At 39.7% G+C, this 26017-nt stretch overlaps 2 protein-coding genes across 3 annotated transcripts in view; both read right to left on the minus strand.

The window, feature by feature from the left end:
• Positions 1-249: 249 nt before the first annotated feature.
• espn (espin) overlaps positions 250-26017 on the minus strand; it is a 40682-nt gene continuing 14914 nt past the window's right edge. The window contains exons 8-15 of one of the 2 annotated variants that reach the window (XM_077585349.1): positions 23153-23314; positions 18202-18457; positions 16535-16588; positions 14147-14292; positions 11156-11533; positions 2707-2786; positions 2477-2497; positions 250-1204 (exon numbers count right to left, since the gene is read on the minus strand). In XM_077585349.1, the coding sequence (XP_077441475.1) occupies positions 1057-1204; positions 2477-2497; positions 2707-2786; positions 11156-11533; positions 14147-14292; positions 16535-16588; positions 18202-18457; positions 23153-23314 (1245 nt within the window). In that variant the 3' untranslated portion in view covers positions 250-1056. The remainder of the gene's footprint in view (positions 1205-2476; positions 2498-2706; positions 2787-11155; positions 11534-14146; positions 14293-16534; positions 16589-18201; positions 18458-23152; positions 23315-26017) is intronic. The other variant, XM_077585355.1, reaches the window with a different exon arrangement.
• On the minus strand, positions 2799-11140 carry LOC144063643 (espin-like protein). The gene has a single exon (XM_077585381.1). The coding sequence runs from the start codon at positions 9223-9225 to the stop codon at positions 7237-7239; it is 1989 nt and encodes a 662-aa protein (XP_077441507.1). The 5' UTR covers positions 9226-11140; the 3' UTR covers positions 2799-7236.

Raw genomic sequence — 26017 nt, forward strand, 5'->3', positions numbered from 1 at the left:
ATCTTTTAAAATTTAGTTACTATAAATATCTGTACTGTATATCAATGACTGCTTCATGCTGTTCTTAGATTTACTTTCATCCGCATACTGACATTCCGTAGTTTCATATGACATTTTCTTGCTGCAGAAAAAAACTATTTGTATTTTTAGATGCATTCACAAAATTGTTATAATAATCCACATTTACTTGTGCAATACTCAGTGCGTGTTGACAAACTGCCTGCTGTAAAAATAAGACTTTGCCCGCAGTTTTAGTTTTTATTCTCTTTAATATTTGTATACTGTAACTAGATACCCGGGACCTTGGTTATGTATATTTAATACATTACAACATGTTTGATACAAATTATGCAACATGCACACAACATTCATAATCACCATAGCGTTAACAGAAATAGAAAAATGAATTACAATCAATGTAGTTTAATTTTCCAGTGCTGATTTAGAAAATAAACATGTGCTAATAATATTAACATGAATTAGATTTTAAATGTTCACATCCAGAAAATGTGACAATAAGTTTGCACCAAGACATTGTAGATTTGTTTTTCTTGGACGAATGACAACTATGGCTGTAAAGTAAAGAATGCGCTTCTATGAGCATTATACAAAAATGTCTTCATGGCCGATTCATTGATTAGGCTGTCAATGGTGCTACATAACAGCGAGTGTGGGGACTGTACAAAACAGCTCTTAACTACTTCCCATGGCAACAATGCTAACAAATAGCCCCTTTGTCACTCACAGGTTTGCATGAGAAAGTCTAAGTGAAACACATTGAATTTGCGGTAAAGCAAACAGGTTTGAATTAAGGACACGTGCAGTTTGAAGAAAAGGTCTTAGGTGAGGGCAATCTGTGCATGCCGAAGCTATACTAATGCTTTAAGTTTGTCTCCACGAGACTTTCAACAAGGACCAAGGAGAGCAACAGACCTCGCTTTCATCGGTTCTGTGTCTGGACAATGAGAGATAAAGTCAGGACAACGGACAAACATAAGGGAGAGAAAAGCAATCAGTGAAGGCCTTAGGAGCGGAAGGAAAAGCAGGAAGGCCAGGTCACTGTTTGGCTATGTCCCCTTTCTTCAGGATGATCTGTCGTTGCCATGGGGCGAGCTTCGTCTCGTCGTAACCCAGGATCCTGAGTCGTTCCAGCTCTGTCTTCTCTTCCACCTCCTTGGCCTGTTTGGCCTCCTCATCTGCTTTCCTAAATGCATTCAGGAGGACAACGGTTCATTTATTTTAAAAACAGATTGATTACTTCTAAATTTGAATTATTATTATTATTTATCACTATGAACACAATGCATACATTAATGTAAACTCGATGGCTGAATCTGCCATTCCTGAAGTCTGTTATGTGCACATTAGTGCTACGCGGGCTCCCTCTAGTGGTACGTTAAAGCCTGAATGAATGTAATGTTCAAAATCTGCACAGATTGTTAAAGTGGCTCAATTTCAAACTTTATTTTTCAATCCCAATGCAAGAGCCACTTCCAAAATGGCACCTTTGTTAAGACAGTTTTGCTTAGTTTTGATTGGCATTGAAAGAATACGCTGTTTTGGGCACTTTGCACCAATAGTCTATTACTGTATTCCTACTGCTGTGCCTAATCAAATGTAGCACAACCTATACTTAATACGTTGCACAAGTGGTCAGTGTCCTAAAATTTCTTCCAGCAGAACTAGCAGATGGACGGCGAGGGCGTCACACTGCTCCGATTGGCTAGCCGAGTGACGTCATCATAATGGCACTGCTCTTTTAAAGTAGCAATGCAGGACTCCAGGTGGCGGAGTGATACCGTGTTTGTATGTGTGCGTGTTTGTGTGAGTGAGTGTAAAAATAAATAAATAATGTTTTGAGTTTGATGGATATTGAGGAAATGTCATTTTCACCAGTATCGATGTGTTTATCAGAACGTATCTAACGTGGTATATCACTTCCTCGGTAGTCTGAAAGGCCAAACAGAAAGGTGAGTGCACTTGACTTAGTTTGGGCTGTCGTACTTTTGGGTATTATTCACATTCGTGTGCTAAAAGATATAATGTATGTGTCTAAGGATAAAGTAGTTATTTTTTTGCGTTCTAATGACCACAAGTGTGGCGTACACATTTCCTCAGTCAGTCCGACTGGGCAAGGTATATAAAAATGGAAATGGCACCACCTAGCTGCCTAAACTGTAACGGCAATTAAACGGAGACAATAGCTATATTTTGAAATGGCTATATCATGTAGATGTTCTGTTCTGTGACGTCATCATAATGGCGCTGCTCTTTCAAAGTAGCAATGCAGGGCTCCAGGTGGCGGAGTGGTACCGCGTTTGTATGTGTGCGTGTTTGTGTGAGATGTTCTGTTTTATAGGGCGAGCATTCCTAATTGTGTGCGTTAATTACAAGTTGGCCAAAGCACTTACAGTTGAGCCACAGCCAATCTAAAGAGCTGTCAATGTGTATGTATAGAAGAAAACAGTTTTCTTACCTCTTTTGTTCCCTGTCACATCAGGAGGGCATAAGCACAAGAGGAAAGGGTGTAAATATCAAAGAGAATTTACAGGGTTACAAATGGTACAACCAGTAGGCTATACATTTCGACTTCATTCTGTTTAATGAAAAGTAAGTAACGATGGTATTTAAGAGTCAATGATATACCACATCTAGTAATTATCAAGTGATCATGATTATAATTTGCAACAGAGCTTCGCTACTCACCTCTCTTCATCCATTTTCTTTTTCATCAGGTCTCTTCTCCAGGCGGGCATCGATGCCAGGCGTGCTGCCTCCTCATTAGCCTGACAAATGACAGGCAGACAGAATGACAAATATTGTGTGAGTACTATACATCCTTGTATCGTCCACCTGCATGCATGCTGTTTTACTTAACCCCATTCGATCAATGTTATCTTTTTCGGGAGGACACCAAGTCGAAAACCAACAGTTCTTTTGCCGTTTCAGAGTTGCTCTAATCAACGACGGGCTATATGGATGAGTATTTGAATACTTTTAGGGGACTATGGGGACGAGTCAAGATCAATAATTTTGTTTTTTTTACAGAATGGGATAAGTGGTATGTGAAAGAATCACTGATTACAAATACAATTTACTTATACTATACATTTAAAACACGAAATACAATCAAACCTAATAATGAGCTTGTAACTATGCATACCTCCTCTTTAAACTTTTTTTTTTTTTTAATCCAGTACAGTAAATGTATTACTTTTTTGGTGCAGTATATTTTTAAGTGCAGTTCAGCTGTATTTAACTTGATTACAAAACATTTGCATTTAAGTAGGATTTTTATTTCAGTTTACTTTAATTGAATCATTTATGTACATTTTTCAATGATTTAGATTTTTTTTTTCCCATCTCTTTATTAAAAAAGACATTATTTCATATTGACTGCGCAGCAAATGCAAACATAAATTGACTGATGCAGTTACTAGTTTGGGCGGTAACACGTCAGAAAATAGTTGATAATTGTTTTCCAAAGTTAAAGCTGATGTTTGCAAATGTCTTATTTTTATTAACCACATAATCAGTCGTGGAGGACAAGAGAAATTAGAGAATATTTACGGTTGAAAGGCTGAAATTCCGATGATTTGGACAATTTTTTAATAAAACAAGGTCTCTCAACAGTTGACCATTATTAAAATAGTTAATGATCATTAACTCATTCACTGCCATTGACGTCAAAAATTCAATATTAATAATATTTCTATTAGTTTCAATTTTTTTTATACTTTTGTCAACAAGAGTATGAAAACCTAGAAATTTTTAATTTTATATTTATAACAGATATAACATTTTGCAATTAATCGTGAGTTAACTATTGAAGTCATGCGATTAATTACAATAAAATAAAAAAAATCCTCGGACGCCCCTAATTTTTAATAATCTTTTCTTTTTTTTAGTTAGGTGCATCAGGCGATTAAAACTTTTAATTGTAATTAATCACATGACTTTACTAGTTAACTCACAATTAATCACAAATTTAATATCTGTTCTAAATGTACAATACAAAAAATTCTAGGTTAACAAAAGTGTGAAACTAAGAAATAGTTCAAATTAATTTTTGACGTCTATAGCCGTCAATGGCAGTGAATGAGTTAATGGTCGATTTGTTTATTGTTATTCTTTATTCCATTATCAAAATAATTTATTTATTGTCGATTATTTATTTATTTATTTATTGTTGTACCTACAGTTATTACTGTGGGAAGATACAGTAGGTGATGCATAATAGTACCTGAAGGGTGTTCATACATTGCAACTGTCCCAAACCGGGTGTTATCAAACACCAAAATTATGAAAATGTCTTTACTGAATGTTCACTGAGTAAGTCAATTATTTGATGTCACTGTTCAATGCTTGGATACATGCCATTCTTTCCCCTGTGTTGTGAACTGGCTTTTGTTGTGGTAAGTCTTTGCATAGAAGAATGACCTGATGATACCAATGTTTAACATGTATTCAACCACATTCGCCTGACTGCTCAAAGCATGACGTGCATGTTACACATGCAGCAAACAGCGCACATTATTAAGTATTCCTCTCCTGTTTCTCTAAGTCAACACATGACGTTTTCTCTGACAGCGCCGACGAGTAACTGGAGCCCATTGTCTCGTTTTAGACTGTAATGAGAGGAGCGGCAGCAAAGAGGGCAGCCATCTTCGATTCTCTTTTTTGACCTGACAAGATACATTACCCCCAATGCATTTCTCTTGTTTAAGTGTTTCACTTGTCTTGGCAAAATAATCCAGGTAAGATTATCTATGTCATGAATGTTTCATGATTCCCCTGGGAATTAAAGAGCCTTAAAAAAAAGAAAAAAAAAATCTAATTAAAAAAAAAATTTAACCGATGAATTTGCAGCTAATGGGATCGAATGTTTGCATGTGTTGTTGAATATTTTGTTGGCAATGGAACAAAACCACTTACTGTTCTTCTGAGAGCTAGTTGAAGTTGCATGCAGTCCCAAATTAATATATTATGTTATTGTGATATGTGTTTCATTCGGGTATAGTAATGAAGTTCAGGAAAGATTTAAGAGCTAATCTTGTAAAAAAATTGAGAAGAAAAAAAAGGGGGATGCAGCCACAATAGAATTTTAAAACTAAAATATGACATTTGCTTCCTTTTTGTATCTTTTTAAATGTCAACTCTCAAGTGTTCCATAATCAAAGATGGAGTCAGTGCAATGCATCTCATGATCCTAAATGACTCTTGAATCCATGTAATCAACACTTTCTCTGATGCAGTTCATACGTTTGCAAATTTGGGAGAACGTAGCCAGCACTAGTTCCATTCAACCATATGATGAATCACATTGTAGAACATAACTAATGTTTACTGCTATCCCATTTGTGAAGTCGCAGTTGATAAAGAGTCACTGTAACCTCCTTATGGCTTCTAAGCCAAAGATAGCACGACAGCGGGAGTTGCTAAGAGGGTTATTTGAAGGTAATCTCAATGCAGGAAGACGTAATGACAAAAGTGTGAGATTTTACAGTTCAATGCCCCACAACCAGGGTTGGGAGATAAATAAATAGAAATCAAAAAAAGATCGCTGCCATAATTTTACTTTGTAAGAAGTTGATGGCCTACTATAGTTCTGGCTTATAAAGGAGCTCATGACATTACATAGTCACAAAAAATGCAAACTTTTATTTGTAACAGCAAAAATACTAACACACATTTAAATCAGAGAAATCTCCAACCACACAAATGCTACAAAATTAGCCTTAAAATGCAGATTAAATCTCATGGTGCAATGACAGACTCTGAATTTGCCAATTCAGATTTTTAGTACATATGACATACCTAAAAGCCACTTAGGTCTAACTTCAAATAAAATCTGGTTTTGAAAACAAGATTTACATAGCCTTTTAGCCTTATCAGACGTAAGAACCTTTAGGAACCCTCACGAGTCACTACATATTTGTAATTCAAGTTAAAAATGTTCAGTGTGTCATCTATCGTTCTTTCCCGTGATGTGAGTATTTGCATTCTTTAAAAAAAATATTCAATTCCAAAGTTTTCCTTGCAATAATATGTTACAAGCGGCCCCACTAGTCTAAACACGGCATTCTGATTAATATTATTTTTGTGGAAATAGAGGTCAGCAGCAAAATCCACCCATTTTGTATCCCGTTTTGCCACTTGTTGACTGAAAATGACTCGACAGTTGCTCAGGGCTCAGGTAACAAGTACAAGTTACAACCAATCACTGCTCAGTTTCAGAAAACAGGTTAACTCCTGAGTCCTGAGAAACTGTAATGTCACTTTTAGTTGACAGCAAGTGGCAAAATGGCCGCCCCCTGCGAAGGGTAAAAACAGGAGGATTTTGCTATTTAACTCATATTCCACAAACACAATATTAACTCATTCACTCCCAACCATTTTAACTGAAGCAACCCCCTTCGTTCCTGGCTGTTTTACTGGATTTTGACTGATTTTGCAAGGCGCACAGAATATTGTGTTCTATTGCTATAAAAACATGGAACCTTCCAAAAAAAAAATTTGAGTCTCTTTTTTTCATCAGGAAAAGAGTACATTTGTATCAGTTTACATTTTGCAGAAATTAGCGTTCGAATATAGCTGCATTTCCTCATTATTCACAAACCTGTTGAAAACACTGTCAAAAAGATGTTATTGCAACATGGCCCTGGTTAACATCTTATACTCTGCTGCCAACTGCTGGTCGGTTTTTTGTAATAACTACCACTTCTTTAAGCGACCTCTTCAGGTCAGAAGCTGCATCAAAGCTTTCTGTATGGTCTAGCATAAAACAAACAAACCTAGAAATACGTTTTTGGGAGCAAATGAGTTAGTCAGAAAACTAGCGGGGCTGCATAGAACATATTGCTTTAAAAGTTTTTTTTTTTTTTAAAGGGTTAACTTTAAATATGCTGTGTTGAACCATCCTTACAGAGATCAAGTAAGCACATGTATGGTAAACCAAACTTCACAGAACAAGTGCAACATGGCAATTTTCTTCTCTTTACATTTCCAATGCTTGCATCATTTTTGTGACTTGACACCATAAGCGCTCTTTTCATCCAGTAGAGCTCATTGTATGCCCTTTGTGGCTGTTAAGTACCTCATGTGACACAGCCTAAAAACCAACACAACAGATTACTTTCCTTTCTCAACTTACTGGGCAGTGCATGTTAATTTTACCGATCATGCTAATTGTACCTTATCTGTCGGCTTTAATGTGGATATTATAGTCAAGACGTGTCAGATGTCAAAAAGCTCAGCTTCCTTCTCCTTCCAGAAGGCGAAGCTTCGATCAATGTACCTAATGATCTCCTCATTACTAAACTCTTTGAGTTCATAGATCACTTTAATGGAATCGCTGTTCTCGCCAGTAAGAGTATTGTTAACTGGTTCCATTATGGTTTTAACAGTAATGTCTTCAACTGGACCAGCTTCTTGTCTTTCTGTGGTGTCCTGAAGTGTTTCAAGTGTTTTAATTGTGTCACTGTTTTGCGTGTTTGCCACACTGCTTATCTCATCCTGCTGAGCGTTTGGCTCATTTAGTGACATGTCCTTTAAATCCATCTGTGAATTGTTCATGGAGTCCAGCAGCGTGTTCTGTTCCACACACTGACTGGTGTCCAATGCACCATCTGAGGCATCAGCAGGCGACACAAAGTGCAAATCTAATAGAAACGGGGTTGCAGGAGTAGGAATAGGATGTGCGTTTGGAGGCGGAGTGGGTGGAGGATGACAGGGTGGGGGCGGAAGTGGCTCCATTGGAATGAAGGTCACCTCAGGAGACATGGACCGCAAAGACGCCGCCATTAGACCTCCCTCGTCCTCAGCGTCCCCAAAGTACTTCAGCTTGATGTCCTCAAAACCATCCACCCAATCTCGCTTTCCTCTCTCAATTTCCCCCATCACCTCCTTGTGAAACTGCTTTATCACCTCCCACCGATGCCTACCAAGACGATCAAACATCTCATAGCACAAGAGGTGGCGGAATTTGCGCTCGCTGCGCGACATGTTCATTTCCAGCAGTTGGAAGTATCCGAGCATGAAAAGATCCAGCGTCAGGCTTTCATAGCTCACGGGTGAGCCGTTGATGTGCGGCAAGAAGTGTTCGGGCCAGTAGATCATCTGGGCTCGACTGAGCCTGCGAATTTGACGACTGGGCACCTGGCTCATGATGGTCCTCCAGTGGCCGATCAGTTTCCCCACCACCTGCTTGGACTTCATGAAAAGGAGGAGCTTATCATCTTCACTGTGAATCTCGCCAACAATTCCCCCCTTCATGTTCACGTGACTGAAGTTCTCCCAGCTCACATCCAGATGATTTCCTCTTCTGCCCGACTCAGAGATGGTGTACTTGCGCCAGTGTTCAAGAAACAGGAAGACAATCCTCTCTTTCCTTGTTTCGATGCATTCCTGGACATAGCTGAGATCTGTCTGCACTTCTAAACTTCTTGTTAGCTGGTGATGGGTTAAAAAGGGGTCTGCAGAAAGAACCTGGTTGAACGCTTCAATCTTAGTTTGAGCCCTTATCTCCGTGGTTGCATAAGTTTTAGGAGCGTAAGACGCCCCGATAAGTGGCTCTTCAACAAGTTTCAAGACGGGTTCCTCCTTTAAAGGTAGAGAACTGTTTGTGTGCGACTGAGATGAGTCAACAGAGGAGCATGCTTGAGCTTCACAAACCCTATCTGGATTATTATGCGACGTGCTTACAACTGGGAGTGAGCTCTGGCGTTTATACACCCTCGTCTCTTTGCTACTTGCAGACTGTGACGGAATTTCATAATTTGCCTTGAGATTCTTCACCGATACACCAAACTGCTTCATCTCCTTCTCCACCTCTTCCTTCGTAGAGAAAGACTGAGAGCGCCCAATAAATCCCGCAGCCGGATCTGGCTGAGACGCTGCCACATTCGTCGTCCCTTTTTGAGAATATCCGGGGCTTATTAGTTCCAGAATGTCAATTTCTTTCCCCCCCAGTGTGGCGAGAAGAATGGCCATGCTCTTGAGCAAGGTAGAAATTTTGCTGCACCAAGCTGGAAGATCTTCAGCTTGGCCATGCACCTGCTTTGGATTCACTGAAAAATGTCCTTGAGTGAGTGCCGCAGAAACGGGCAGAAGCTGATGCAGCTCCTGCTCTAGTTCTTCCAGCTCCTTCTCAACTTCGGAGACCTTGTGCATCACCTGCAGGTTCTCAATTTGCTTCTCAATGCGGTTGAGGTCACCCTCTGTCATCAATTCCCCAAATGGTCCCAAAATAGCATTGTGGGTGTGGGAGTAGTGCCATTCCTGAGGATGGTAGTGGCCACTCGCAGCAAACTAAAGCAGAGGTCAGAGGAGACCAAGAGACAAGAAAATGGAGAGGAGGGGATGGACTTTTCAGCACTGAATTCCTTTTTGAAACACATGCTTCATTGCGCATCCTTTAGGTTAGGACACACTGTTTTGACATGGATTTAGTGGTGCAACGGCACTGCCTCTTTTCATGCTTTATTCAAAAGGTACAAGGCATGTTGCCCCTTTAAAAACAAAATCATAAAATTTAGACATTATTTTTTTATTATTTACTTTATTAAATAATTTATGTAAGGTAGGTATGTAATGTACATTTGCATGCCAGCCTATATGATTTTAGTAAAGTCTTTTTGTTTTCTTTATTTGACCAACAAATCATCATTTAAGGTTTGTCAATAATTTCCTTTTAATTCATGGTCAAATGTTCACTTGAGGATACTTACAGATGCATTTAAATGATCACAACTGAAGCCCATAATTAGTGCAGCATTAACACCAAACCATGATGGTTAAAAACAAAACAAAACCCTGGCTTGGTGGTTGGTAGCGCAACGGAGCTGACAGATTCTGGATCAGTTTGTGGTTAAGCGTTGCTCACCACATCACTTTTATGTGAATAAAAGTTAATTAGGTTATGTATTTAGCCACACAAGATTGTATAATTTCAAAGCACCTTCAATCATTTTTTTTAGTGTTTTGTTGAATACTATTGCTTGAACTGTAGTGTGAAAGGGCTTGACATCACACCACTGAATCTGCATGTATCATCTTGAAACCACAAAACACTCCAGCATCCAACAGCAGCTCACTCTTGTAAAATCCATTCATCGAGGTTTTGATGCTGTGGTGGGCAGTGGAGTCAAGTCTTCACATCACCCCAAATACTCAAAACTAGTGCAAAGTCAAAACATGCAGCATTATCCTGAAGAAATGACAAAACACCAGGAGCATGCATTCAAACTAGATGAATCTAAGGCAAGGTCATGCACTAAACAAACAAGATGTATTATATAGAACCTTTTGGGGAGCTGTCAATCCAGTACAATTACTCTTAGAATTACAAACAAACAAACCTAACAGACGAATTGATGCTACAATTAATTCTGTTCTCACAGAATTACTTGCTGCATTTGAACAGCGAGAGGAGTTTCGTGCATTTATATCTTGAAAAAATGTTTGTGCTCTTCCCTAAGACAAGACGAGATTTTCATCCATTGCCTTGATTGGTCAAAACAAAATGTACAAAGATGCCGTATTGCCCAATCAGCTCGAAGTATTGTACAGCAAGCCCCGCCTTTCCCAAACGGGTCTGCCTAGTGAAGTACCAGATTGATAATGTGAAGAACTCCCTCGAGTGAATCACAATTATCAATCTGGCTGGCGAGGTTAACATTTAACAACTCTCTTTAATTTATTGACTTAATTTTTTATGTTTGTATTGACTTAATTTTTAATCTTATAGTAGCACTCAATTACTCCAAAAGTCTTGCTACGTAGTAGACGTGGCCAACGTCAGCTTGTTTACAGTACACGCGTCTATATTTTTTAAACTTTTTTTTTTTTTTTTTTTTTTTTTAATCGTGTACTGTATTGAGCAATGGGTCCAAAATCGAGATCCAAATTAAATCCTAACTTTGAAATTGATGACGTAAAGGTAGGGAAACATTTCTGATTCAGCTGTACAAGCGCCACATCATGCAACAATACAAAAATCATGGTCATAAAAACCCACTTCCAAATTTGCTACTTCCCATTTGTGGTGTTGGTTATTGTAAGGCAAACCACGCAAGTTAAAATTTCTGCTATCCAGTTCTTTACAACACAAATGGGGTAGCTAAAAAGTGACAAGAAGGGCAATTATCAGGCCTACCTTGCGTTTGTGCTCTTCCTCCTCTTGCACTTTGACATGAAGCTTTCGCACCATCACCTGCCTCTTCCATTCGGGGATAGGTTTTCCCTGCTCGTCGTGCGTGGGTACGAGCGCCTCCACATCGGCAAGGCTTGATTTTCTGCTTGGCTGCATTCCTGCCGGGCCAGCAACACTGCTCCCATTGGTGACGGAATTGGAGTGCAGTTGCTCGAAGCTTGCTGATGCTGACATGGTCCTGAAGGTTCCCGAGCTGGGTGGACTGGGAGTGGGACTCGGCGTTGTGGGTGGGGATGTGAGCGATGTATTGGACGCTAGTGGGGATGATGTCTTGGGTGGCGGGCTACAAGGGCGAGTCTCTGGTGGAGAAACGCTGTTTCCCTGGAGAAATACAAAATCACAATGGACTTCAACGGGTTGTTTTCTGATATTAGTGTACTATGCCTATGCAACTGCTATGTCCTTTATGACAAGAACATTTGATGAGGACGTGTCAGCCGATCAGAATTCGTCTAATCTTATGCAAATGTACTTTATGGATTACAGCAAGCTTTTAGGCTGGATAGAACACAGCGTTGGGGTTCATGGTCAGACTCTCCTGGTTCCAGTCTTCTCTTTCTAGTAACACAACCAAACGTGTTGGTTTTAATTGTTTTTTTTCGGTGAGTCAGTCTTAGGGGCTTGGTGGAGGTCAAGACACACACCTAACTCATATGATTAGTGATGATACGCCACACTTGGTTATCATTGGTTGCATTAATTGGCTAATTTGTGCTGCAGAGCTTTTAGTGTGCTCAGTAGTCAACTTGTGAGTTTGGTGATGTTACATCATGTGATTTTTTTATTGTTGTAATTCCTTCGTAATACTAATTATGTCGAGCAAAAAACAAAGTAGTTAGATGAATATTTTATGTGCAATATGAATTCACTTGTATAACGGAACCAATGATGTTCCACAGGGTTCAATTCTGGGGCCTGTGCTGTTTTCATTAGATTTGCTACCCCTGCGTTCCATCTTAAAAAAACAGCGGTGGTTGTTTTAAAGTGCTCTTTGATAGTCAGCGTCCTAACTGTGTGATTTGCAATGCCAAATTGAGCAATTCCAGTCCAGCACAAATAGCTATCTAGCCAAAGTAAAAGGAACACTTCCTTAATCTGCATGGAGATGGGGAATACAGGAATACAACATTTTCTGAATTCAAAGTGAACAGAGCCAGATTCAATGAAAAGGCTACTCTCCCTGTACATTTTGTCCACCCCTTAACCCAATACCTATGTCTTCAATTTGAAAAATAAAAAAATAAATAAAGTTTTATTTTTCAATAAAGGGGTTCAGTGAATGCGCATAGGAAACTGGTGCGGTCCACTATTTCCAACAAGGTTAAAAACCACTGGTCTAAATATTGTGCAGTTATCTCAGGTGTGCCACAAGGATTGATCCTTGGCTCCCCTGTTGTTTTGTATTTAAATGCTCCCTTTGGGTAAGATTATTTATTTGAATATGCAATTTAATGACCATTGTTATGCTAATATTGCACAGCTTTTGTATACCTCTGCAGCCAAATGACCCCTCTTTTTTGATCAGCTTTATGTTGTCATAGACTACGTTTACATGCAGGCAATAACCCTTTTAAAACCCAAATATTGGCAATGTTCGGTTTCAGGTTTTGTAAGGCCATGTAAATACGCACAATAACCCGAACATGCTCCTATTATAAGACCCTTGGGTTACCCCTTTCAAAACCCGAATTTTTGCGCATAACGCATTCGGAATACCTCGGCGCGTTGTTTTCCGGTGTACGCATGCTCTCTATTTTCTTCTTCGTCTTCTTTTCTTCTTCTTTGCTTATTTGAATTTGCAAGGAATCTTGGTCTTTGTAACGGACTTGTATGTGCAGCTCCGTCCCACTCGCTAAAGGAGCCTCGCTTAAATACATACAAAGAGCAACCCCGACACACACACACACACACACACCTCCAGCCTGGAGTGAGAAGACTAACTATCTAACTAACAAAAAAAGAAGAACTAAAAACTTTTTGTGGAACCGATTTCCCTTACACAAGTATACAAGTCCGTGCTTCTGGCGTGTAACCTACCGGAAATACTCAAGCCGGTTTAACCCCTAGGCGTTATTGTGACCATTTTTTGGGTTTTTGTTGGTTCTGACCAAGCCATTTCAAAATAAAATACTGCCCACGGGGTAAACAAACATGACGCTCGCAGCAAAGAACCACACGTCTGGAGCGAGGAGGAAACAGACTATATTTAAGCGTGGCGAGTGACATAAATATAATGTCTTTTATTGAACATAGTAAGTTAAAAGCGAAAATGATGCTATTTACGTAATTACGTTGTCTGCGCATCGCGGTCTGAACAGGATATTCCAATCAAACACAAATGACATGTCAGCGAAAGTAACTTTGTCCGCCACGCATGTAAACGTGTTACCTCCATTGTTTTAGAAACCGGAATTCTGACCATAACCCGATTATTGACTGCATGTAAACGTAGTTATTGAGGATTGTGCATTGCCCCAGTCTAGAGTTACTGAATGACACTTTTGTTAGTATGTCTTGGTCTCTTAGCCAACTGTCAGCACATTGAGGTTTCATCCATTCAAGCTTTCTACCATGTGTTCTGCATCCAGCCAGCTCAATATTTAGTCAGCCTGAGATTTAGTAGTCAAGTTTCTCCGTCAATTGTTTTCTTCAAGGCCATCTGAATCCAGTCCAGCTCTCTGTTGTTACTTTGTACTTTTTTTTTTTTTAAATGCCTATAAAGAATCTGTTTTCCAACTCTTTTCTGCACTTGGGTCAAATCTGTATTGGATGTGATGCAACTAAACGCTTGTTTTGGCAGGCCTTCCAACTATACAGTTAACCATCCATTCATCCATTTTCTGAACCGCTATACTGCACATTATGCTAAGTAATGGATACTTTATAAATACAACGAGGCCAAATGTGATGTGACTGCGGATACTGTGGACTTACGTTGTTGCCTGTTGGCCCACTGTTAGAAAAGACAGTGGTGTAGCCTTTACTGTGAGGTGTCGGCTTCAGGCTCTTTCCAGCTTTGATTTCTGCCAGCAATTCTGAGTTATCACCAGTGGGGGACATCATGTTGAAAGATTTTGTGCCTAGAACAACAATGATGCAGAATAGTAAAACTGGTTAGAAATTAAGATAGAATACAGGGAGAGACAAAGAACAGCATGATTCTTAAGGGCAAGGGAAGTGTTGACATGATCAATATTTCATCCAATCCATCCATGGAATATGGATATGTGGATTACTGGCCTGTCGGCTCACTTTGATATGTTCAGACTTTACTATTAGCCCTATTCTCTACCACTCCGTAGTGCTCATAACCTATCGCACAATGTTTTTCAGAGAGACATCCGGCCCTTTTAAATGACTCCATTGCATAAAAATGTGTTACAGGACTTAAAAGTGTTACCACATTAGACATTTTTATGGCATTCAGGTAGGAGAGGAGAATTCCCATTAAACAAAACATAAGAGGGTCTCATCATTTGTGATGTATCACCTGATGCTAATGTGGAGTTGCTGAACTTTCCGTTTAAGAACGGATTGTTATAAAATGTACGTATTCGGCCTCCACAGCCACTAATCTGCTTACAGTGAACAATGCAACAACTTTAGACAGACTTGAGCTGTAACCAGAAATTCCATTTACAAAGAAACCTTTTTAGGACTAAAATGAATTATTTACAATAAATGCCAGCAAAGGTCACATTTGGTCCATTTTATAGGCACAGTACATTTGAGTTATATAAATAATGAATGAACATTTGCAAATGAGTAACCAAATTCATGTGCACCCCCAACATCTAATTATCACTTCAATAGGTCCTCATGTTAATCAAAGGCAATACAACTAATACAGAAACTTAACATTTCCTTTAAAACTTCAACCAATGAAACATCCATCTTTTAGCGTGACCCTTTTAGTCGAAAACAAACTGTAGTCGATGGACACCTCACCTTATTTAGCGAATAACCTCAAAAAAATGGAATATCCTCGGTCATCTCTAATTGCTGCGTGAAAGTAAAATAGTCCTCCCGTAAAACAGTTCCCTGTTGAGGTCACCACAATGGTCGAACTGGCCACAAAAGCGGCCCCTACCACCCTGCAACCCCTCCTCACGCTCCCTCGCTCTGCTGCACTCTCCCTGGAGGAGGAGAAAGCAGCTTCCTGTTAAAGCCTCATCATCACAGTCGGCGGAAAATCTAAAGGAATCACCAGTAACTGAAAGTGACAGCGAGCCATTGGCAAGCTGGCAAGGAATTATCACACACTCACACGCACACACTTACAGCTTGGTAGTCAATCACCACAGCCAAGTTGATACACAATTCCTTCATTTTCGCTATTTGCCAGCAGCGTACTATTCACATTGTTTCCTCAACCAGAGTTTGACCTTACAGACAGCAAAATAACTAACACACTCGACACATTAAAACACTGAAGTTTGGGGGAAGTCTGGTTCAGGTGCAGCCATTTGTTTTCTTCCATTTGACATCTTCCCCCCTTTTTTTTTTCTTTCCTAAACTTTCCTCTTTCAATCTTTTTGTTTTACATATATTTTTGATTAATGGGTATGAGTAAGTAAAAGAGCGTGAGAGTGAGAGTAAAGCAGGGCATAAAGTTGACAGTTTGAAAAATGTAGATGACTTGGCAGCACAAAATGTCTCTTTTGGATTTGAAGTCGTTCTATGTCTTAAACTAGTTACACTTTCTCCTCCTCTCCTTTCTGTTGGTAATTGGGAAGCGGAAGAACATGCCTTCATTGCCGTACCACCATATTAGTCTGACACCTTTATTGCCCTTATCTCATTTGCTCAATCAATGTGGTTTTATCTAAAGATTCCAGATGCATTGACGACATTATGGTTAACAGCCGCTTAATGTCTTCATGACTTTTCTTTTTTTATATACTGGTGGACAAATTAGGCCATTAGTATTGCATATACTACCCCTAATCCCCCAATGGTTTATTGCTTTCCTGCAATTAGCGAAAAACAATACAACTGAATGTAAAGACATTTGTCAAATGTATTTCAGTAAGGAAATCGGTTGGTTCACAGTTTAGTTTCTGTATTATTGCCTTGTCTCACAAACACGCATATCTCTCTATACACAATCTTCTAAACTTGATAATGTTAGTATATTTAATTAATGTTGAAAGTTTTGTCTCAAATCTAAGGTTTAGCTACAAACAGTGATTTTGTGTGTGTGTGTGGGGGGGGGTTAGCATGAGAAATCAGCGGGCTTCTGCCTAACTATGGTTTCATTTCGTGAATGGATTTATTGGAGAGAAAAAAAATATACACAGTCGTTTTGTGGTCTCTACTTACTCTTCATTTGTCTTAGTGCCACTCCCTCTGCCGGTGGGGCAGAGAGACCCCCGCCTTGAAAGAGCAGTGGTGAGGAAAGACCATGGCAGAAGGCAAAGAGATGAAAATAGACAAAGCAGACAGAGAAAGATGGAACGAAGCAAGAGTGATAACAACAAAGAACAAGAAGATAAAATGTTGAAAAAAAAAAAGACTGAATGATGAAATTAATAAGATTATAGTAGATTGATAGTGGTTGTGACCGAGTATACATTGTCTCATGTCATAAAAAGAAATACCGGTGTGTTGTATAAAATAGGTCTATGGGGTCTGTTTGCGTCATAGCGGCCCTGTCCCAAACCCTAGGCTAAATTCCACGCACTTACGGCGAAAGCGACACGTGCGTGGAAGTTAGCTTGAGGGGCACAAGGGTGGAAGTGCGAGTATTGGAAATAGGCCTATATGACGCAAACAGGAACCGGAAACAGCTTAGGTGTGTGACTTACGGAAGTCAGAAGTCCGTGGTGTATACCCATTAATATTAGTTGTATAGTTACGTGGGCAAATGATCGTGCCTAAGTAGTTAAGTGAATGTATTCTGTTTCTGTAATATGTACCCGTAGTTTTTTATGAGCAATAGCTGCTAGTGAAGTAAAAATCTAAATTGGCAGACGGACACTTGATTTGATGAAAATCCAATTGAAAAATCCAAATGACATACTTTGTCTTACAATATTACAAAATGTATTTATATTTATTTTAGCTGTCAAATGATTACATTTTTTAAAATCAGATTAATCACATCTTAGAATTTTGATTGATCATGATTAATCACTTAATTAAAAAGGCTTTTTATCAACATTTTTTCCCGCCAAATTTGAAGAGCACCTGTTATGTGTTAATTATTTCTACATTTAATGTTATGAGGACATCTTCAACATTTTTTGATACACTGCACATTTTCATCCTCCTCTTTTAACAATCAGTTAATTACTTGCATAATCTAAAATGAACAAAAAAATACCCAACTATTTGAAATATTCTGAATGCCATACGCAAACATTTATTAAATGCTTTACTGGAATGCATGTAGCTCAAACACAGCCTGTGCTACCTTTAACGAAACCATCCACTGTCAGCTAAAGGATCGTCTGTGTTCAAAATTAGTAGCGTGATTAAATTGCGTTAATACATGATAAATGCAATTTTTTGGGTGATTAATCAATGAGTTAAAACTAACTCTGACAGCACTCATTTATTTATTTATAAATGTTAGTGCAAGCAATCACTTGCTTTGACACTTTTTGAGATTTACTGGCACCTGTTGGAGTACACAGTCAGTCAGCAGCATCTAACACAGTGGGGCACTTAAGGAAATGGCTGAACACTAAACCAGTTCACAGGGTAACGGTAGCCCTGCATCGTGAATTTGAGATAAATTATTCAGGATTGCAATGTTAGGCTCAAACATCTCTACTTTGAGAGATTTAGGGCTGTCTTAAATATTATTTTCATGTGACAGAAGAACGTCTACAGTAAGTGAACTTGGCACACTAAAAGTAATGGATTTTAAAGAAATGGAAGTGACAATTTTTGGTAACATCTTCCTAAAAGGCTTATAAATGTAAATCCTCTCCCTCCCCTTCCAATTGCAGCAATTGGGTATTTGGGGCTCAAGGGTAACCTACTTCCTGATGAGGAAGATGCACGTCGCTGTTTGTTGGAGATGTTGTTTGCAGAGTCATTCTGGTTTGTTGGTGTGTCTGGTGGCAACGGAGGAGGTGTAGGGGGTGTTGGCGTCGGGTTGCTTGGAGGAGGAGGAGGCGGCGGCGGCGGTGGAGGAGGCGGCGGTGGTGGAGGTGGTGCCGGGACGGTTTCCTCCATGGTGCCATTTTCAGGTGTTGGGGTGGAGCCATCAGCCGGTTCCTCCAATAAAACGGAGCCCTGGAAATAGAATTGTGTACTCATTAGTATTCATATACTGGAATGCGCATGTTCAGTCTGTGCAGATAATTGCAACACTATTATTTGAAAATGAAGGGACCATCATAAGTTTTTTTCCGAACATGCCTTGGACAACTGAGCAGATGACATTTTGTGTGAAGAACTTTTTATAGACAGTCATTTAAATCTGTGCAGGCAAAATTTTAAATGAAGTTCCACGTCATTACTCATTACAGATGGCTCAAGTTCAGGACCAAAGAAACTGTTCAGAACCTGATCTCTAAAGCCGCTTTGGTCCATACTGGACAATGTTTGACATGGTCTGTCAAACAGTGAGTTCACTTGTTTTCACAGGCCCGCGTCAAACAGGAATTGTTTTGACAATGTTGCCGCGTTTACATAGGCCTGACGAAAAAGAAATCGTGTTATGTAAATCAGTGTTTCCCAACCATTATGGAACCAAGGCGCCCATTTTACATTACAAAAATCTCATGGTACACCACTACACAAAAATGTCAACAGAAATATGAATACTGAAATATGGGCTTGTTTAAATGAACACAATGATGATGCTTGCAGGAAATCATGACTAAAATTCTTATTTTATGAATGGCAACAGGTGGATATGCAGGTTTATTGTACATTCTAGGACCAAATGGAGGAACATTTAATTATTGTTGTCAGCATACATAGATGAACAAATATGCATGTTTGTAATTAATAATTAATAATTTTTAAACAAATGAAGGTAAATCAGACAATTTCCCACAAATCTAGGTGGTGGTCTTTGATTGTGCAGTACATGAGTGTGCCACGACAATAACTGAAAACGAATGAACAGTAATTTTTGGCACCAAAAAGAAATATTGACAAAGGCTTTTGGTAATGATGATCCGTTCATTACCAATTTGCCTCAAGAATCTTACTTGTTTGGAGTGCATAGGCATGTCTGTTTAAACACCTGCTCGGGTGAAGCGACATCCATTTCTTGCGCAGACTGTGACAGATGTAAGCATCCCTATTAGAGGTCTCCTCCCTCTGCTGTATTTAATCAACTCATAAGGACGCAATAAACAAAGCTAATATGGCCCACTCTCCAGGGGAAACAACCAGGCTAAACAGTTGGGCACAGGCCATCTGCTGCTGTAAGTGATAGTGTGTTAACCCCCACGCCCACCGCACCCCTTCACATTACACGCGTCTGACACGCTCTGAAAGCGTGCAATAACCCTGCTGGAAGAGAGTTAATGGACCGTGACAAAGAAGCAGCCCCACCCCTTTGATTCTTCGGGCGCGTGCCCATCATTGGACCCCTCCCTTTACTCCTGAAGCCTCCCCAGGGAGTTTGGGGGAGGTTAGTGTCCAGATGAGGCCTGGCGGCACGTGCCGCTGATTAGCCGACCCATCTGCTTGGGAGCCTCTGAGACCAGGAGGGGCCCCTCTGAGGCTGTAATTGGCTCAATGGGGATTATCCTCCATATCAGCCGAGCACCCCCCACTCCTGATTCCCATGAGATTATAGTAATACATCTCCAGAGACAGATGATTGTATTTGATAGACTCTGTTGCGTTTTCTGTGGAGGTATGTGGCAGCAAATCAACTCGATGTTTTTATGTACTGTATTGGTTTTCGCCGTTTCATTCTAAGATTTTTTTTTTTTTTTTAATGCTGGGTGTAATTTGAATGAAGATCGTCATTTGCACGTCTTGTTATTTTAAGATTTGAACCCAGTACTGTATTTAAAAATAACTGACCGGGGAAGAAAAAAAAAAAGTTTAAAAAATTTGGAATGAATAATAAAATCATTAATTTATCTGTGCTTTCATTGGATGCTGAAAGTAATTTAATAAATTTAAATGTTGAAATGTCAGTTTTAAAAACAAATTATACTCTCAACTAGGGCTAAACTATTTTGAAATATAATCCAATGGCATGTTTGTCTGTCTTTGCATGTCCATAATTGTTTTTTATATTTCAAGTATCTTTATTAAACTTTAAACTTTGTGAAACTTTTTTTCACACAAAAAAAGACAACAACCTAAGATCAGAAAGAGAAGGGGGAAAAAAGAAAGAACCCCCCCACACTAAAAAAAAATTGGGCCATAACATTTCACAATACCATTGGTGCTGTGCTAGACAAATAGGAAAAGCAACAATACCAGTAGCAACAACAGCATTCAAAAGCAATACTGCCCCCCCCCCCCCCAATCCCGACAGTCTTGAACGACATAAAAAAAAACTAAAAAAATCAATTGGCAGCACATCTCATGGACTCGATCTTATGTTATTTTAAACTTTTTAGAGTAGCATATGCCTAGGGCCACATTGAATCTCAACTCATGATGACATGGTTTGAGTATTATGAAAGTAGGTTAGAAAAGGATCTCAAGTCTCATGGAATTTCCCTTTTGACTTGCAGATAGAGAAATGTAACATCTCCCGCTTGAGACAGGACATTATATCGTGACGCCACTGGTCAATCATGGGCAAGGCAGCACCTTTCCACCTCAGCAAGATCGTCACTTAGTTTGCACTTGTCACACGTGGGGTTTATATCAGGGTAAATACTGGACAGTTTAACTTTTGACATGTGAACTCTGTGTATCACCTTGAATTGGAGAAGGCGGTGTCTAGTACAGATTGAGGATTTATGTATTGATAAAAAAATTGACTCCCACAGGCCATCAGGGATGGGCCCCAGATCCTGTACCCACACTTCCATAGTCTTCAGGCGCTGAGCATAATGACTCTGAAATAATGTTGTATAATTTAGATAACGCACCTTTAAACAGTGGGTCGAAAGAGAGAAAAATAGGGTTAATATTGGGTATAGAGGGGAAACTGGAAACATATTCCTTGACCTGTAGGTATCAAAAGAAGTGAGTTTTGGGTAGGCTACATAATATTTTTTTATTCAGTTTGTGTTTAACATCACTTTTTCTCTTTCTTAAAATATCCCCAGAAAGAATGGCAGGACTTTTACACAAATTGCAAACGGCCACTTACAACGCAAGCTACCACATTAGGTCCAAATATTAGTCAGCGCTATTGTCCTTTTAGAAGCCGTGATGACTTTGAGTTAAGGCTAAGCCCTTGATGGGCCGATTGTCCTTGTGTGTTCCATTGTAGCTTGTTAGACGGTTTACACAGCATGGTGGAGGCTCAAGTGGTGATGATGGAAATGAGGGGGAAGTTTGCATCATGTGACAAACAAAAAGCTCTAAAGGACAGACGATTATGTAACCAGCTCAGTGGCATAATGCACAGGCAAATATCGTCATGGTGTTTGTGTTTGTTTCTTCAAGGCGCTGAGAGAGAGACTCATTTACCCTAAACCTGTATACTAAATTGAATTAATATATACAGTATATATATATTTTAATTTATTTATAAAATAGCAATTGCAATTCCCTCAGAAATTGCCTGTGAATGCTGAGTGTCACTACTGCTAAGGTGAAATGTGGGGGCGTTTCCAGCAAATTTGACATGTTGAATCGTCGTCGGGGGCATTTGACCGCTGTGATTGGCTGTTAGCTAGCGAATCAGCGCACGGGGCAAGAAGAGCAAGTGACAACAAAACAGTACTCAACTCAACTTTGGTTTTTCAGGACAGCACACGTGCATATTAAAGTCCCCCATAAATAGGATATGATCATATTTCAGCATGGTTTCGGCAAGAAAAAAGGCTTCAAAAAGTCCTTATTGTATTTTGGAGGTCGGTAAATGACACAGCACAGCAGTGACAGTTTGGCCGACTTCAAAGAAGGTGGCTTCAAAGCTGAGATCGATGTGGTAAATAGACATAGTTTACATTTAAATGTGTCTTTTGTTTTTTGAATAGTCGCCGATCCTCCACCTGCACTCGACGTCCTCGGAGCGTCCAAGTAAGCACAGCCAGGCGGTATTAATTCAATGATAGCGGTGGACTCACCAGCGACAGTTCAGGTCTCCGTCAGCCACTAAATAAATCCAAGTTGTTGTAAATGAAAAACTCCCTCAAAATAAACGTTTTGTTTATCAATTACCGCGCATTCAACAGCGCGATCCTTGTGGGAGTACATCCATGCGTTTGGGAACGAGAAGGGGACGAAGCTTGTTCCAGCGCCCGTTTTCGCTTCCCCAGCTGGCCGCCGCGTTTACCCCAGCGCCGCTGTCAACGCCGGTATGAGTTGTTTACGTTTTTATATCCCGCCCCCGTAAAGAGGCTGCCGGTTGCCTTTAGGAATAATGACTACCGCCGCCGATGGTACGGAGGGGAATTACTTCTCGCGCATGCGCTGAAGGTACGTAATGGTTGATGTCGATGCGGCGTGTATTTACGTCATCACACAGGCGTCGGTCACATTTGGCCGACGTCGGATTGGTGTATCTAGGCCTTTATACTGCCATAACGTTAGATTAGACGAGTGTATGCACGTTATAAAAACACAACTTGTAAATTGGAAAAACTTCAAAATAAAAAATATTGATATTTATGGAAACAATACTAGTTAGCACAACAAACCAAGCAAGTTGTTTGATCAAAACATTTTGCTTATTTTTACCTACATGTTTAAGTTGGGTGACTTATACATAATACAAGGGACAATTCATTTTGTAAACTTAAATTGTTGTGAAATGCGGGAACGCTAAAATTCAAAAGAGGAAACCTTAACAGTTGATTTCCCAGTCAGACGCTAACTTTGTGATGTTACCTCCTCCTTAGGTGCCATGACTTTGCTCCCACGGAGCTCGGCGGAGTCACTCCCCAGGGTCTTGTAGTAGTCCCCAGTGCTTGGCTGCTTATTGAAGCTCCTCGACTTTCTGTTGGAGTCGACACGCCGTAATTTGTCTGGGTTTTCTCCCACCGTCAGCAGCTAAAGACAAAAAAGAGGGTTTAAGCAATTTCTATATTTCTTAAAATTGCCTTGAAATTGTTCAATTTAGCACTTAGCGTAAATATACAGTTGCCAATGTGTTTCATGCTTCACAATTAGACTTAAGGATAGGCAGTATGTTTTATATTTGTGTTTTTTTAAATACAATATTTCACCCAACAGTTCTCCTGAAAAGTTTTGGACAACATGCGTGCTTAATGGCTTTTCTTCCCAGATTAGCACTCTTTGGTGCACAAAGCAGCTTTATTTTAATAACTGAACAAGGCTTGCATTCAGCTGCAGTGCACTCTTGGCATTTGTGTTTCAGGTAAGAACCACACGACATCAGCAGCATGACAGTTTATGTACAGTATGAAGTAAGAGAGTGTGGCCCCTTAGGCGCATACCGCGGGGCCACGGATGACTTTCACTTCCCCTCACATCTACAGCATCTCCTGGAGTTGTAAAGCTCAGGCATTTAAGTCTCAATAACATTAATTATAATCATCAATAATTATACAGTGTACGTAGAAGTTAATCACTGTTAATAATTAACTCATTCACTGCCATTGACGGCTATAAACGTCAAAAATTCATTTGAACTATTTCTATTAGTTTAACATTTTTTTCTCACTTTAGTTAACAAGAGTATGAAAGCCTAACATTTTTTTTATTGTATTAGAACAGATATAACATTTGTGATTAATCGGGAGTTAACTAGTGAAGTCATGCGATTAATTATGATTAAAAATTGCCTGACGCCCTTTCATTTTTAATAATCTTTTCTTTAAAAAAAAAAAAAGGAAAAAAATTAGGTGGGTCAGGCGATTAAAATTTGTAATCGTAATTAATCGCATGACTTCACTAGTTAACACAAATTTTATATCTGTTCTAAATGTACAAAAAATCATCTCGAGGTTTTCATACTCTTGTTAACAAAAATGGAAAAAAAATGTTAAACTAATAGAAATAGTTCAAATGAATTTTGGACGTCTATAGCTGTCATTGGCAGTGAATGGGTTAAACATGGACAATAAAAGACTAACAATTGACAACATGAATGGTGATGGAGTTTTACTTAATGTAACTATCCAACTTTGGCGATAAGCCGAGAAGTATGAGGAATGTGTAGAGTTAAACCTTCCTCACTGCATGGATGTCTCGCTTGACCTGATGCATGACAGTGGTTTAAACTCTGAATTTTTGTGCATCTTTTTTGGCCCTTGACCATGATTCTACAACCTGGAGTGTTTTCATTTTGTACTTTTCATTGGACAGTAACAACATTGATGTATTCTATACATTCTTGTCCACAGCATTTCTATTTCCGCTTAATGTTCTTACTTGAAAATACTCCCAGACAGCCAGCGGGTGTCCAGTGTTAAACTAAGACGACAGTTGACCCCTGACCTCTCTCTCTCTCTTTTTTTTTCTTTGCAGTGTCTCATTCAGAACTGATGAGCCTGATAACTTTTTGTTGACTGTGCAGTCGTCGGGGAGGTGGGATGGTAATGTGAGCGGTGTATAGTTGGATGGTTTGATTAGCACCCTCCACGGCGATGGGCTGACAATAGCAAACCTTTTGAACAACCGAACCGCAACCCAACCCCGCCAACACCCCATTACATATCGTTCACATCTCAAGATAGAAACATGTCGACAGCCTTTATTGCATACGTTATTATATTTGATGTATGCGTTGCATACGTTTAGACTGCACTTTTTACTTGTTGTGTTACTATTCCTCAAAACGACCAAGTGAAACAGTATAACGGCAATAAGCACCATTTGAACATAACAATGAAACACATTCACCGTCTATTTATCTGCTACAAATCGTAACCCACCGACATAAAAACACCAGCAAATATAATAAAACCTAAAATTTACCATGCAACATCACATATATCATTAGGACTGCAAAGCCCTCTGTCTTTAACATCTTACCTTGACGTTTAGCGTCTCCTGCACTTTTCCTGTAGTCTCGACAGAGTCTCGGTCACAAAAGCCCAGCAGAGCACAGAGAGTAGCTGTCACCAGATCCAGAGCGTCGCCGCTTCTCTCCGCTCAGCGCTACACCTGTCACTCTACCTGCCCCTCTCACTTTACGCAAAGGCCTCATCAATAACCCGATGGGCCGGCCTTGCTCTAAGCGATGATGTCACCAGTGGCTGCACTTCACAACCATTGGTCCACTTGCCCAGTTGCAACCAGGTGCTTCCCTCACCGTAGCGCCGATAATAATGTAGACCTCAGTACCGTGCAAGTATGAGAAAACGTACTCATCATCACGTATCTCAAAGTCCATCAACTCTAGACAGCTTTGGTAAAGACACAAAGAAATATAATTGTGAGAGGCAAAACAGTGTTTTGTTTGCCTATTTGACACGAGTCAACGCAAATGAGGCGAGTCTCATCTGCAAGTTCATCCGATCATTCCCTGTTATTATAGCACCCAAAATAAATAGAAGGTTTTTGTAACTATGTTTATTGTGCGTGTGTGCGCAGTCCCAAGGAGAGGCTTAGCTTAAATTGTTAATGAGGACTTGGCTCGGCTGGTCTTCAGGGTAAAAAGAGTAGAAGGAGCGAGACTAATTAAAATCCACCGGTCCACGATTGTTGCGCGCACACACACAGCTCACCCCGGAGACATGCGCAACGGCACACTTTCACTACCTCAAACTGACAATGCAAAACAACTTA

This window comes from Vanacampus margaritifer, chromosome 1 (genome assembly GCF_051991255.1).
Source record: "Vanacampus margaritifer isolate UIUO_Vmar chromosome 1, RoL_Vmar_1.0, whole genome shotgun sequence".
Taxonomy (NCBI): domain Eukaryota; kingdom Metazoa; phylum Chordata; class Actinopteri; order Syngnathiformes; family Syngnathidae; genus Vanacampus; species Vanacampus margaritifer.